The following is a 13,195-nucleotide window of genomic DNA, read 5'->3' as shown; positions in this document are numbered from 1 at the left end:
TGCCTCGACAGCATGTCCCAGTCGCTGTGGGAGTATTCCAGGTGGACCTTGATGAGGTGCTGCGGAGCATGACCCAGTCACAGATGAGCATTGCCGAGGCTCTCTAGAGCACGTCCTGGTCGCTGGGGGAGCTGACCCAGTCTCAGATGGACATAGCTGAGGCGCTGCGGAACATGTTCCAGTCTCAGGTGGGCATAATTGAGGCACTGGGAACATTTCCCAGTTGCAGGTGGGCATTGTAAATGCGCTGCGGAGCATGTCATAATCGCAGTTGGGCATTGCTCAGGCACTCCAGAATATGTCAATATCACTGGGTGTCGACACCATGCTGCAGGCATTGGGGAGCCCCCAAGGCTGGCAGAGCCAGATGATGCAGGGCAGCTGGGGCTCGATCCAGCTGCCCCTCCATCCCCCAGGTGAACCCTGGGTCCTATGCGCTCCAATTGGGAAGAGGGAGCACTGGTTGCCAACCTGGAGCTGCCCGGCCACGTGGCAGCCACCAGCTCCCCTGAGACCAACCCCCTGCCAACGGCACTTCTTGGAGTCAGCACCCAGGATAGGATGGCACAGCCGGGCATGTGCCGCCGGCAAGAAGGCCAGGGCCTCTGGCCCTAGGTCTCAGAGGATGCCCATCGGGGCATCGAAGGCCACAGGATGCAGCAGACAGCAGGCTGCCTCCACTTCTGATTTGCATCCTGGGGATACACCTAGGTGCTGCGTTAGAGCAAGGAAGGCTAACTAAGTAGATTGCAAATCACTGGGAGGGCATGGAGTGGGGGTTACGGGGCAAGGGTGCAAGAGGGGGGAGGGTGGGGAAAGGGATTACAAGGAGTAGGAAGGTGGAGCATCTGGAGAGATTGGGACAGTTGGGGACAGATATATGTATAGCATTATAAAATGTTGCACACCACTTGCAAGTGATGGGTGTAAGCGAGCACTCAGTGGGCAGACAGGAGTCAGACTATGACATAGATTGAGGAGCACCCGCGCTCAGCTTTCAGCGGGTCATCATCACCCTCCTGCTCTAGACAGTGACCTGCTGACAGTGCCACGCAGTCCCTTTGTCCTGGAGTGATGTTACACAGACCCTATGAGGGTGGAATGAAGGGGGGGGGAGGGGGGGGGGGGAGGTTGCGGTGAAGGGTGAGGAGGGGGTTGGAAGGGGGGCAGAGGAAGGGGGAGGGGGAAGGCTTAAGGGTGGGGGAGTGAGAAGGAAGACAGGATTGGGGAAGGGGGAAGGTAAGAGAATGGGTGAAAGGAGCGGGAGGGCGCAGGCTGATGAATGGGTGGGTGGGAAGTGGGGGGGCAAAGTGCGGAGGGGGGAATTACGGATGAGGCCACTTCCTATGTGAAGCAGGCAAAGATGAGGGCCACCCTAGTCCTCCGGGCTTGCCGGAACATCGCCGATGCCGCCTGTCCTCCCTCCTCCGGCTGGTCCTGCATGTTCCCTCAGGCTCGTCTTCCAGCTCTTCCTGGTCCGATGCCTCCTCGTAGGTGCCCACATGTTTCACCCCTCCACATCCAGCACGCCGCCCTGCTGCTGTGTCAAGTTGTGCCAAGGTGGGCACAACAGACCACCACAAAGCGGACAGTCCTCCAGGGGTGCTCTGCAGTACACCACCAGGGTGGTCGAGGCATCGGAATCAGATTTTGAGGAGTCCGATGCACCGCTCAATGACAACTTGGGTGGCCGCATGGGCCACGCTATATCAGGTCTCTGCATTGATCAGCGGCCGCTGTACTGGCATCATTAGCCAGGTCCTCAGCGGGTATTCCTTATCTACCAAGAGCCAACCGGCCATTCTGGATGGTCCTTGAAGAGGCCGGGGTTGGCCAACTGCCCCAATATGTAGCTACCATGCACACTCCCTGGGAAGTGTGCACACGTGCATGATCTTGAGCTGATGGTCGTACACGAGCTGGACGTTCATGGAAAGAAACCCCTTCCTGTTGATGTAGGGCACTCCCAGACAGCCCGGGGAGCGCAACAATGCATGTGTGCCATCCACTACCCTTGGAGCTGGGACGTCCCGGCAATGGCAGAGAACCATTCTGCCCGGGCATCCTGTTGGACCTGGTCAATGTCAAAGGTTATATAGTTTGTTGCCATGACAAACAGGGCATTCTTGACCTCATGGATGGACTTGTGGGCTGTAGCTTGTGAGATGCCGCACAAATCCCCGCTCGAACCCTGGAATCATCCTGCGGTGTGGAAGTTCAGGGCTGCGGTGACTTTGACGGCCACCAAAGGCGGGTATCCTTCTCCTCCACATGGTGCCAAGTCTGTAAGGGCATGGCACAGATGCCACACTGTCCCCTTGTTGAGGCGGAGTCTCCTGTGGCACACGATGTTCGCCATCTGTTCGAAAAACCAGCAAAGGCTATACATCTTGGAACATTTTGGCTTTCCCCCTCTGGGTCCCTCCCTGGTCTGATTTGCGGCCACTTACGTGAGCTGTGGGGCAGGGCCCTGCACATGGGCTACTGCCTCGAGCCTCTGTCAATGCTGCTGCCACCGCTTAATCTGGCATCTGGCCGACTGGCCTGCCAGCAGCACCACGAGGGCAGCTTCCGTCAAGTCCAAGATATTATACATTTTGTGTAATACCTGGAAGGGCTTGGAGTGGGTGTGAGACTGACTAGTGGTATTTTCCACCCAGGGGCCTTCCATTCCCCCATTGCTCCCCCCCCACCCCCAAATCTCCCTGCCATCTGACCCACCCTGCCCACGCACTCGCGGTGGTAGTGGGGGGCCCTGCTCACCGGATCCCTGACACCCGCACGTAACATTACCTGGATCGGGCGCTGGTCCCATGCCCGGTGCACACACCCACTCTCTGGCCGCGAAAATGTCCCCAGTGCTGGGGGCCAGCCGCGGGTGTTCGGATGTTGGCCGCTGCATCCTTGGTGCTGCCTCCCACAGTATTCAGGCACAGTGTCCATGCATCACAGTCTGATTAGAATGCTAGGAAATAACTCTCACATGTTACATGGCACACATGCCTATCCACGGAAGCTGTGAAATGCTCATTTAACTACGATTGCCAAATCCCAAATAATGATAGGCTTCAGCTGCGCGGCTAGAGACCTCCGCGGTCAGTGGGAGTTATGGGTCGTCAGTGGGCAGAGAGGCAGGTGTTGGGGTTGGCCCCGGAACAGGGTCCCCGGAACCTATGGCAGGTTCCTGATGTTGCCAATGGGAGCATGCCGGCTAGATGGCAAACCGATTGGCGGCAGTTCTCGTTTTTGGCTCCCCCATGATCTAACCACCTGGTTGCGCTATCGATTAATTCCAAATGGGCCATTGAATTACGCAAACAATCATTTCTTTGGGCCTTGGGGAGTTTCTCTCAGGTCAAGCCCACACTTTAAAATATTTTTGGGGCGGCATGTGGCGCAGTGGTTAGCATTGGGACTGTGGCGCTGAGGACTCGGGTTCGAATCCTGGCCCTGGGTCACTGTCCGTGTAGAGTTTGCACATTCTCCTCGTGTCTGTGTGGGTTTCACCCCCACAACCCAAACCCTACTGGGGCCTTGGTCAGTTGTTGTTGGCATGATTTATAGCTCTCCCAAGATTCTCAGAGTAGCTTCATCTTTGCATCTTGAATAATGTCAAAATTAACTTACCTTATGATCAGTCAGATGTCGAGCCCTTGCAGTCAGTGTAAAATCATAAAATCAGTGTAAATGTGTTTGTAACCCTTAGCACACTGGGCTAAATTGCTGGCTTTTAAAGCAGACCAAGGCAGGCCAACAGCACGGTTCAATTCCCGTACCAACCTCCCCAAACAGGCGCCGGAATATGGCGACTAGGGGCTTTTCACAGTAACTTAATTGAAGCCTACTCATGACAATAAGCGATTTTCATTTCATTTCATTTCAAACTCAATGATCAATGTAAAGTAAAATGTTTGCTCTTTATTGGCATACTTAATTCTGAGCTAAAGCCCATCAAAATGTTCCTTCATTGTATGCTAAGTTTTCTAAATACTTGAATGGTGCCTGCAGATGCCAACTTAGCTGAAGTTGCAAATACCATATTTTAATTTAATTAAAACATTAACTCTTAGCTTAGAATATTCCTGAAAACTGATTATAACTATAGTGTGTGTCATAGTTCAAAGAAGTTTTCTGCAAATGATAAAGTGTTGTGCAAAATGAAAGGTTAGAAATTTGGAACTCAGTGACTTTGATCATGCGAGTATTGATTTATTTAATAAGCTTATTGATGCAACTGAGGTAAGTCATTGGCTGTGTTATGTTTATTGGAGTATAAAAATAACTTATGCAGGGATTGTCAGTGTAACTTGTAAGAGGAAGTTTGAAACAGAAAAATTTGAATTTATATTGTGCATCGCTGATCATTCAGTTTCACAAAGTTCTGGACCATTGGCTTACTTTAGATGGTCCTTTATGTGCTATGTATGTTTTATTAAGTGCTATTTTATAGTACAAAAACAAAATACTGGCCAATCTCAGCTGGTCTAACAGCATCTGAGCTCAACTTTGGCAAAGAGTCACCCAGACTGGAAATGTGAGCTCCCTTTTCTCTCCACAGATACTGTCAGACCAGTTGAAATTGTCCAATATTTTATGTTTTTGTTTCAGATTCCAGCATCTGCATCTATCATATTGCATCTTTGACTTTGTTTATATATATATATTGGGGGCAGCACGGTAGCATGGTGGTTAGCATAAATGCTTCACAGCTCCAGGGTCCCAGGTTCAGTTCCCGGCTGGGTCACTGTCTGTGCGGAGTCTGCACGTCCTCCCCGTGTGTGCGTGGGTTTCCTCCGGGTGCTCCGGAGGAAACCCACGCACGGGGGTTGTTGGGTTACGGGTATAGGGTAGATACGTGGGTTTGAGTAGGGTGATCATTGCTCGGCACAACATCGAGGGCCGAAGGGCCTGTTCTGTGCTGTACTGTTCTATGTTCTATGTTCTATATGTTTCTGGAACCCACTTCTTCATCCACCTGAGGAAGAGCAGTGCTCTGAAAGCTAGTGATTTGAAACAAACCTGTTGAGCTTTAACTTGATGTTGTAAGACTTCTTAGTGTGCCCACCCCAGTCCGACGCCGCCAACTCCACATCATCACTATTTTATAGTAACACAGTTCATTTTTTCTGTCAGTTGAATAATTTATTTTTTCTTTCTCTCTGTAGTGGTGCGTCCCCCCAGTGGTAAAATTTTGACTGATGGTAAGTATATTCCTTGAACAGGCTTACTCAAAATTGCACATTTAGACATCAGATGAACAATAATTTGATAAAGAAAGCTGTGAATAACCTTTTAAGCTCATTAGCAACATTTTAAAGTACTGGAAACGTTCAAGGTCAGACAGCATCTGTGGAAAAAGATGAGAATGTTTTAATTGTAACCCTTTACCTGAACTGACGTGCATCAAAATGTTTGCTTTTTCCAATTTCTTCAGATGCTGCCTGACCTTTTGGACATTTCTTTAATTCTTTGAAGTACTTTTAAATTTCCCATCTCTGTTGTGTTTTGCTTACTGTAAGTTTTATGTTTCGTAGATATTTGCTATTCAATTCGGTAAATTGTGTTGGCAATGAATGCTATTTGTAAAAGAAATCTGTTGACACTTATTTAGATTTCACATGAAATGTTTTCAAAATTTCTGATGCTGATTTCCTTTTGCATTTTTCGCATTTTCAGTTTTTAGATTTCTAGTGCTTAATAAAGCATACGGAATTCCAGACTTTAGCTATGGAGCATAGAGTACAAGAGAAAGGAGGTTAAACTAAAGTTGTATAAAATAATGGTTGGAATTGCCTCATTTATTTGCAGAGTGGCACAATGGGCGGGAAAAACGGGGTGCAAGCCACCTGGTCCAAGTATGGCTTCCTCCTGATGGGTGCGCTATGAATGAGCCCACCCCACCAGTAACATAGGTTTATAAAGGATCAGGATGCCATTTTAAGGAACCTCCGGTGTGGACCATGGAGTAAGTGGTCACATACATGGCAGCTCCTGCCCAAGGTTACAGAAAAGATCTATTTTTTAATCAATACGGGGTGGAATTTTGATGAAAAGATGTAGGTGATTGTTGGAGGAGTACTTTCCCCCAGGAATGGTATGTCTCTTGGTTACCAGACCCGGCAGAAACAGTGAAAGATTTGGCTGGAGCTGCAGTAAAGACAAAGCCTCTTCCAGCATGCAGGCGGGGGAAGGGCGAGCTTAAAGGCTTCAAGCTGACTTGAGGGCCTTTATTAAAGCTGAATTCTAGCAGCAGATGGAACAACTGTGAAAAGATCCCACCAAGGCCATTGAAGAAGCGGTGACGAGACTTCCGGTGGCGGCCATGGAGGAGTAGGTTGCGCATTCGGCAGCTCCCGTCTGGAACGGACTCTCAGACCTTTATCAGGAGTTTTCATGGACGTTTTGGGGCAGATTGGTGAAGCGAACACTGCCAAAAGGATTCCCTCTCCATTGTATAGATAGCTGGACCAGGAGTGGCCGGATGAAGCGTTTAAGTCCCAACAGACAGAAGCGTGAGGAGCGGGCGCCAAGGCACGGCATGGCGGCCGGTATAGACCAGGGTGCATGGGCGCAGCGGGCACAGGAGAAACAGGCGTTCCTTAGGGGCTGCTTTGCTGATCTTAAAAAGAACATGCTGGCCCCGATGAAGGCATCAATAGACCAAATGATCGCAACTCAGGCAACACAAGGGAAAGCGATTAAGGAGATGGAGAAAAAGTTATCCGACCATGAGGACGAGTTGGTTGTATTGGCCCTTAAGGTGGAGGCGCAGGATGACCTCCACAAGAAGTGGCAGGAGAGGCTGGAGGACCTAGAAAACAGGTCCAGGAGACAGAATTGTGGGCCTCCCCGAAGGTGTGGAGGGGTCGGATGCGGGAGCATTTGTGTCCAAGATGCTGGAGACGCTGATAGGGACAGAGATATTCCCTCGACCCCTGGAGCTGGACGGGGCGCACAGAGCCCTCGCAAGGAAGCCCAAGACGAATGAACCGCCAAGGACCATGGTGGTGAGATTTCATTGCTTCTTGGACAAGGAACCTGTCTAGCGGTGGGCAAAAAAAGAACGGAGCAGCAGGTGGGAGAACAGCGTGATACGCATCTACCAGGACCTGGGTGCAGAGCTGACCCAGAGGCATGCTGGATTCAACCGGGTGAAGTGACCCTCTTCAGCAAGGGCATGAATTTTGGGATGCTATACCCAGCGAGGCTATGGGTCACATACAAGGAACGTGCATCACTATTTTGAGACGCCGGATGAGGCGTGGTCATTCGTCAAACAAGAAAAGCTGGACTTGAATTAAAGGACGGCTAAGCTTTGGTGGAATGTGGCGGTGGGGCTGGGTAACACAGTACCGTTTCTAATATAAGATTGTATACAATGTTGGGTGCGTGTAAGGGCTGTGGTGGTGGCTGGAGGGTGCAGTGTTTTCGGCAAAGTTGAGATACGGAGGGGGGAGGAGGGCCTGTACTTCGTGCAAATTTTTGGGAAGTTGGAGCCTTGGTTCAACAAGTGTCTCCTCACAGGGCAATGTTAATGTCTTCTGTTTATTTTTTTGTTTCGTATTTCTATTTACTCACTGGGGCTGGAGAGGTAGTTTAATTGGTTTATTCACATGGGGAGAAGGGTGCGGACAATGAGGCGACAGTCTGATCGGCGCCAGGGGCGGGAGCTGCCAGGGTCAGCATGGGTCAGCTGACTCTCGGGAGCGTAGTGGAGGTTGAGCAAGTGCCCAGTTGGTGCTTGGCAGGGGGTTTTGGGTCATGGGGCTGTTGGGGGGTGGGGGGGAGGGGAGGGGGGATGCTGCTTTGCTGACAGAGGAAGTATCAATTTTGGGGTACCAATTGCGGGTCGGGGGCGGTGGCTTCCTATGAGGGGCGCTCGAGGAAGCGAAGGGCGCGGGCTCAAGGTTGGCCAAGAAAAGGCAATGGCTAGTCGGCAGGGGGGCGGTTTGTCTGGTCCAGTCTGATCACGTGGAATGTGAAGGGTGTGAATGGGCCGGTCAAAAGAGCGCGCGTGTTCGCGCATCTAAAGGGGTTAAAGGCAGACGTAGCAATGCTTCAGGAGACACATTTAAAGCTCGCAGATCACACGAGATTGGGAAAGGGATGGGTAGGTCAGGTGTTGCATTCAGGGCTGGATTTGAAGACCAGGGGGGGTAGCAATTCTGATCCGTAAGGGTGTGGCATTCGAGGCTGGGAGAATTGTGGCAGATAAGGGGGGCAGGTATATAATGGTGAGTGGAAAGTGGGAATGGGGCTGCAGTTGCTGGGATGCTGGTCTGGTCGTTGGAGAACAGAAGAGTGGAGGTCCCAGCTTCTGTGGTGTTTTCCAGGTCTCTGGGAGCCTGTAGAGTGAAGGCACTGGCTTCTAGGGTGTTTTCTTGGTCTCTGGCAGCCGCTGTAGCGGAATTCCCAGGCCTGGGACTGCAGCTCCGGCAGCTGCTCACACGTGGTCGGCTGCTCCGAGTTGATTTCAGTTCGTCAGTTTCAGGTGTCTCCAGGTCCTAAAGATCGCTAAATCTGGAAGTAATTGAATAAGAACATTGTAAGAGAGTTTAAAAGAGTTAGAATTAAGTTTTAGAAGCATAGAACGAGAGTAAAAGATAGAATTAGAGGGCATGCTGGGCATAGCTTGCAAGAAGTCTTTTCGAGTTTTCTCTATTTTCGATTCTGTGGGTGGCACCCACCGAAAATGTATTGTCTAGTTTAATAGCCATATTTTCATCAACATATTGCTTATTTTCAATTAATCTATCTGTCACTGACGTATTTTTTACCGTCTAGATTTTATGGATTACATTAACCTTTGTTACTTGTCGCATCTCACTGGACATGCATTGTTGTGCAAAATGTTTCTTTTCGTCACATAATTTTCCATATGCAGGACATTTCCGTAGAGGGTGAGTCTTTCCACACCTCCTACATGAAATGACCGCTCAGACCACGTTTTTGATTGATCTGTGACACAGCATTAATGTCATTGCTGGAAGCTACCGTTTCCAAGACATTTTAACGGAGATGAATCTGTTATCCTTTTCAATGCTACTTCACTTGATTTGCATATTTTAATTGCATCAGTGAGCTTTAATTCGGATTCTCTTAACAGACGCTCAAGGGACCTCCGGTGGCGGCATGTAGGGTGGGGAGAGGGGAAGTTGTGTGGCTCCTCCTCGAGGCTTATTTTTTGGAGTTTAATGCTAACAGGCAGAAAACAGAGTTTAGGAATAAACGGGTCATTCTCCTGTTGGCTGGCTGTGGCTGTGGCGTACTGCAAGGATCAGTACCTGGGGCCAACTGTTCGCAATGTACATCCATGATTTGGATGTGCGGGCCAAGTGTACTATTTCCAAGTTCGCAAATGATGCAAAGCTACGTGGGAATGTATGTTGTGAAGAAGATGTAAAACGCTACAGGAGGATTTGGACAGACTTAGTTAGCGGGCAATAACATGGCAGATGGAATATGATGTGGAAAAATGTGAGGTAATCCATTTTGGTCGCAGGAACAGATGTGCAGAATATTTCCTAAATGGTCAGAAATGAGAAAGTGCAGATGCACAAAGGGACCTGGGTGTCCTTGTCCATTAGTCACTGAAGGCGAACACGCAGGTGCAGCAAACTATTAGGAAGGCTATTGGATTGTTAGCTAATTGAATGTTAGGTGGCAGTGGTTAGCACTGCCGCCTCACACCGCCAGGAACTCAGGGTTGATTCGGGCCTTGGATGCCTATCTGTATGGAGTTTGCACGTTCTCCCTGTGTCCGCCTGGGTCTCCTCTGGTTGCTCCAGTTTCTACCCAGAGTCCAAAGATGTGCAAGTGGGGTTACGGGGTTAGGATGGGGGTATGGGCCTAGGTAGGGTGACCTTTCAGGGGTATGGGCCTAGGTAGGGGCAATTTTTTGATGACCAACTGTAGGAAGGCATGTGGTAGTCACCACTGTTGTATTATATTGTATATATGGGTATTACGGTAAGGCCCCTGTACTACAGGTACGGGGGTAGATCCCTGCCTGCTGACTCCACCCAGGAGGCGGAGTATAAATGTGTGTGCTCTCCGAACAGCAGCCATTTCGCCAGTTGCTGTCTAGGCCACACATCTCTGTGTAATAAAGCCTCGATTACATTCTACTCTCGTCTCGTTGTAATTGATTGTGCATCAAGGAATAAGGAAGGTGAAAAATGTTGAAAAGTCAGAAGAAAGTCGCCGTGAAGAAGGGAGGGAGTGAGGGTTCACCTTCGAGTGAAAGAGCCAGCCCAGAACCTGGCAAGATGGCGGACGCTGGGTGGGGCCACACTGCTTACGGCAAAAAAGATGACCAAGGTGATGGCTTTGGAATTGGAGAAGAAGCCGTTCGCAAAGAATATGGAGGTGCTGAGGAAGGAGAAGATGGTGGCGTTGAAGGTATTGGTGGAGGAGGCAATTGCCCCGGTGAAGGTGGCTGTGTTGAAGGCATCGGCCGAGGAGCGGGAGCAGGGTGAGAAAATGAAAATAGTGGAGGAGGCCATGTCGCAGCACACAGCTCACCTCGATGGAGGAAGAGATGCAGAGGATGGTCAAAGCCAACAAAAGGCTGTGAGCAAAATTGGAGGATTTGGAAAATCGATCTAGGCGGCAAAAGTTGAGGGTCGTGGGCCTGCCTGAGGGAATTGAGGGCCTGAAGCTGGCGGAGTTGGTGGGGGCGGGGAATGATCCCTCTCGGTATGACCTGGACCAGACTCATCAGTCGTTGAGGCTTAAACCAAAGGCGAATGAGCCACCAAGAGCAGTGATTGTTCACTTTCACAGATACCATGTGAAGGAGAAGGTCCTGAGATGGGAAAAGCTGAAGTGGGAGGTGCAGTGGCTGGAGCTGGTATACGCATATACCAGGACTTAACAGGCGAGGAGGCAGGCAGCCTTCAACCGAGTGAAGGCGGCACTGTAACAGTGGGGTGCGGTTTGGAATGATGTATGCAGCGAAGATGATGATGAGCTACAACTCCAGAGACTTTTAATTTGAGGCGGTGGAGGTGTTTGTGAAGGCAGAAGGATTGGGGCAGAAGTGAGGAATGGGACTAAGAATGGGTCGTGGACTGTGAAGAGGGCCCCCTGCATAGCAAGCCTCAGTTCGGTCATGAATGGTGGTGTGGTGGGGGAGGAGCTGCGGACATTGGAGCCTGGTGAGCAGGTTTTGATGCACCTTGGAGGTGTGAAGGGGTAGGAGGGGATCGATACTGGGTGAGGTGTTTTCGAGAGGAAGTGGATGGGGGGATTCTGGGAGGGGGGAGGGTTTTGATGGCAACAATGGATGGGACGGGTCAGGTCCACTGGACAGGGCCCGGAGTTACGGTGATGGTGGATGAGACCCCTGGTCAGGTTAGTTACGTGGAACGTGAGGAGGTTGGGTAGACCAGTGAAGAGGTCGAGGGTGCTCCTGCACCTGAAAGGTTTGAAGTCCGATGCATCTATGCTGCAGGAGACTCATTTGAGGGTACAGGATCAAGTGAGACTTAGGAAGGGCGGGGTTAGCCAAGTGTTTCATTTGGGGTTTGACGGCAGGGTGTAGGGGGTAGCGGTTTTGGTTTGTAAGAGAGTGAAGTTCCAGGTGGAGAAGGTGGTGGAGGACTAGGGAGGTCGGTATGTGATAGTGAAAGGGGCACTGGCGAGGAGGTTGGTGGCATCGCAAGCTTGTATGATCCTAATTGGGACGATGTAGAGTTTGTGAGGAAGGTATGTGGGGCCATCCCTGACTTGCATTCGCATGAGCTGATAGTGGCTAGGGACTGGAACTTGGTTCAGGAGCCAAGATTGGACAGGTTACAGCCATGCTCGCTTGCCCAGTCGGTGGGGGGGCTGAAGGCGTTGACTGAGCTTATGGAGGAAATGGGAGGAATGGACCTCTGGAGGTTTTTGCACCCGGGGAAGCAGGAGTATTCTTTTTTCTCGTCGGTCCATTAGAGGATAGATTTTTTGTGGTAGGGAAGGCGCTGTTGTCTCGGGTTAAGGGTTCAGAGTACTCGGCAATAGCAATTTCAGACCATGTGCCGCATTGGGTGGACATAGTTTTGCAGAAGGGGGCAGTGCAGGGGTTGGGGTGGAGATTGGATGTACTGTTGTTGGGGGACCGAGGTTTTTTGTGAAAAGATCGGGAGGTAATTGAGGAATACCTGGAGTTTAATTGCACGGGGGAGGTTTTGCAGGCAGTGGTATGGGAAGCTCTGAAGGTGGTGGTGAGAGGGGAGATTATATAGTTTAAGGCGAAGGTGGATAAGGAGGAGAGGGTGGAGTGGCAAAGGTTGATGGAGGAGGTGTTGGAGGTGGACAGGAAGTATGCGGAGGATGCGGAACCAGTGCTTTTGGAGAGGAGGGAGCTGCAGACGAGTTTTAATTAGTTGTCCACATGGAAGGTGGAGCGCCAATTGAGGCAGGCGAGGGGGGGCAGTTTATGAGTATGGGAAGAAGGCAGGTTGCATGTTGGCAGCTTAATTTCAGAGGGAGGCAGTGGCGAGGGAAATTGTTCAGGTGCTGGATAGGACGGGGGAAATGGTGGTGGCCCCGGATCAGATCATCAGGGTGTTCGAAGAGTTTTACGAGAATTTGTGTATGTTGGAGCCACCAGGGAAGATCAGGAGATGCGAGAATTCCTGTATGGTTTGGAATACTCGGGTTTGGGAGGCGGAAGATAAGATCACATTTAAGGGGGCGACAGGGGAACAGGAGATAAAGGAGGCAATTGGAAGGATGCAGTCGGGGAAGGTGGCAGGGCCGGATGGGTTCCCGGTGGAGCATTATCAGAAATTTAGGAACAAGTTGGCGCCGCTGATGGTGGGGATGTTTGAGGAGGCAAAAGGGAAAGGTGTGATGCCACAGACGTTGGGGCAGGCCTCGATCTCCTTGCTGCTGAAGAAGGATAAGGATCCAACAGAGTGTGATTTGTACAGGCCTATATCACTATTGAATGTGGATGCAAAGCTTTCGGCGAAGGTGTTGCCGGTTAGGTTGGAGGAGTGTTTTCCGAAAGTGATTGGGCAGGACCAGACGGTGTTTGTGAAAGGGAGGTAGCTATTTTCGAATATTAGGAGGGTGTTAAATGTGGTTATAGCACCGGCGAAGGGGAGGGAGACAGAGGTGGTGGTGGCACTGGATACCGAAATAGAATTTTGAACATGGGGATATTTGGTGGCGGTGTTAGAGCGGTTTGGGATTGGGCCGTGTT

At 50.6% G+C, this 13,195-nt stretch overlaps 1 protein-coding gene across 2 annotated transcripts in view; it reads left to right on the top strand.

Moving 5' to 3' along the window:
- LOC119979068 (complement receptor type 1-like) overlaps positions 1 to 13,195 on the top strand; it is a 333,444-nt gene that overhangs the window by 266,822 nt on the left and 53,427 nt on the right. For both annotated transcript variants that reach the window (XR_005463633.1, XM_038821049.1), the window contains exon 13: positions 5,166 to 5,201. Coding sequence is in view for 1 of the 2 variants with exons in the window: in XM_038821049.1 (XP_038676977.1) it covers positions 5,166 to 5,201 (36 nt within the window). In the remaining variant the exon portion in view is untranslated. The remainder of the gene's footprint in view (positions 1 to 5,165; positions 5,202 to 13,195) is intronic.

Source organism: Scyliorhinus canicula, chromosome 15 (genome assembly GCF_902713615.1).
Source record: "Scyliorhinus canicula chromosome 15, sScyCan1.1, whole genome shotgun sequence".
Taxonomy (NCBI): Eukaryota; Metazoa; Chordata; class Chondrichthyes; order Carcharhiniformes; family Scyliorhinidae; genus Scyliorhinus; species Scyliorhinus canicula.
This window is presented reverse-complemented; position numbering and strand designations above follow the sequence as displayed.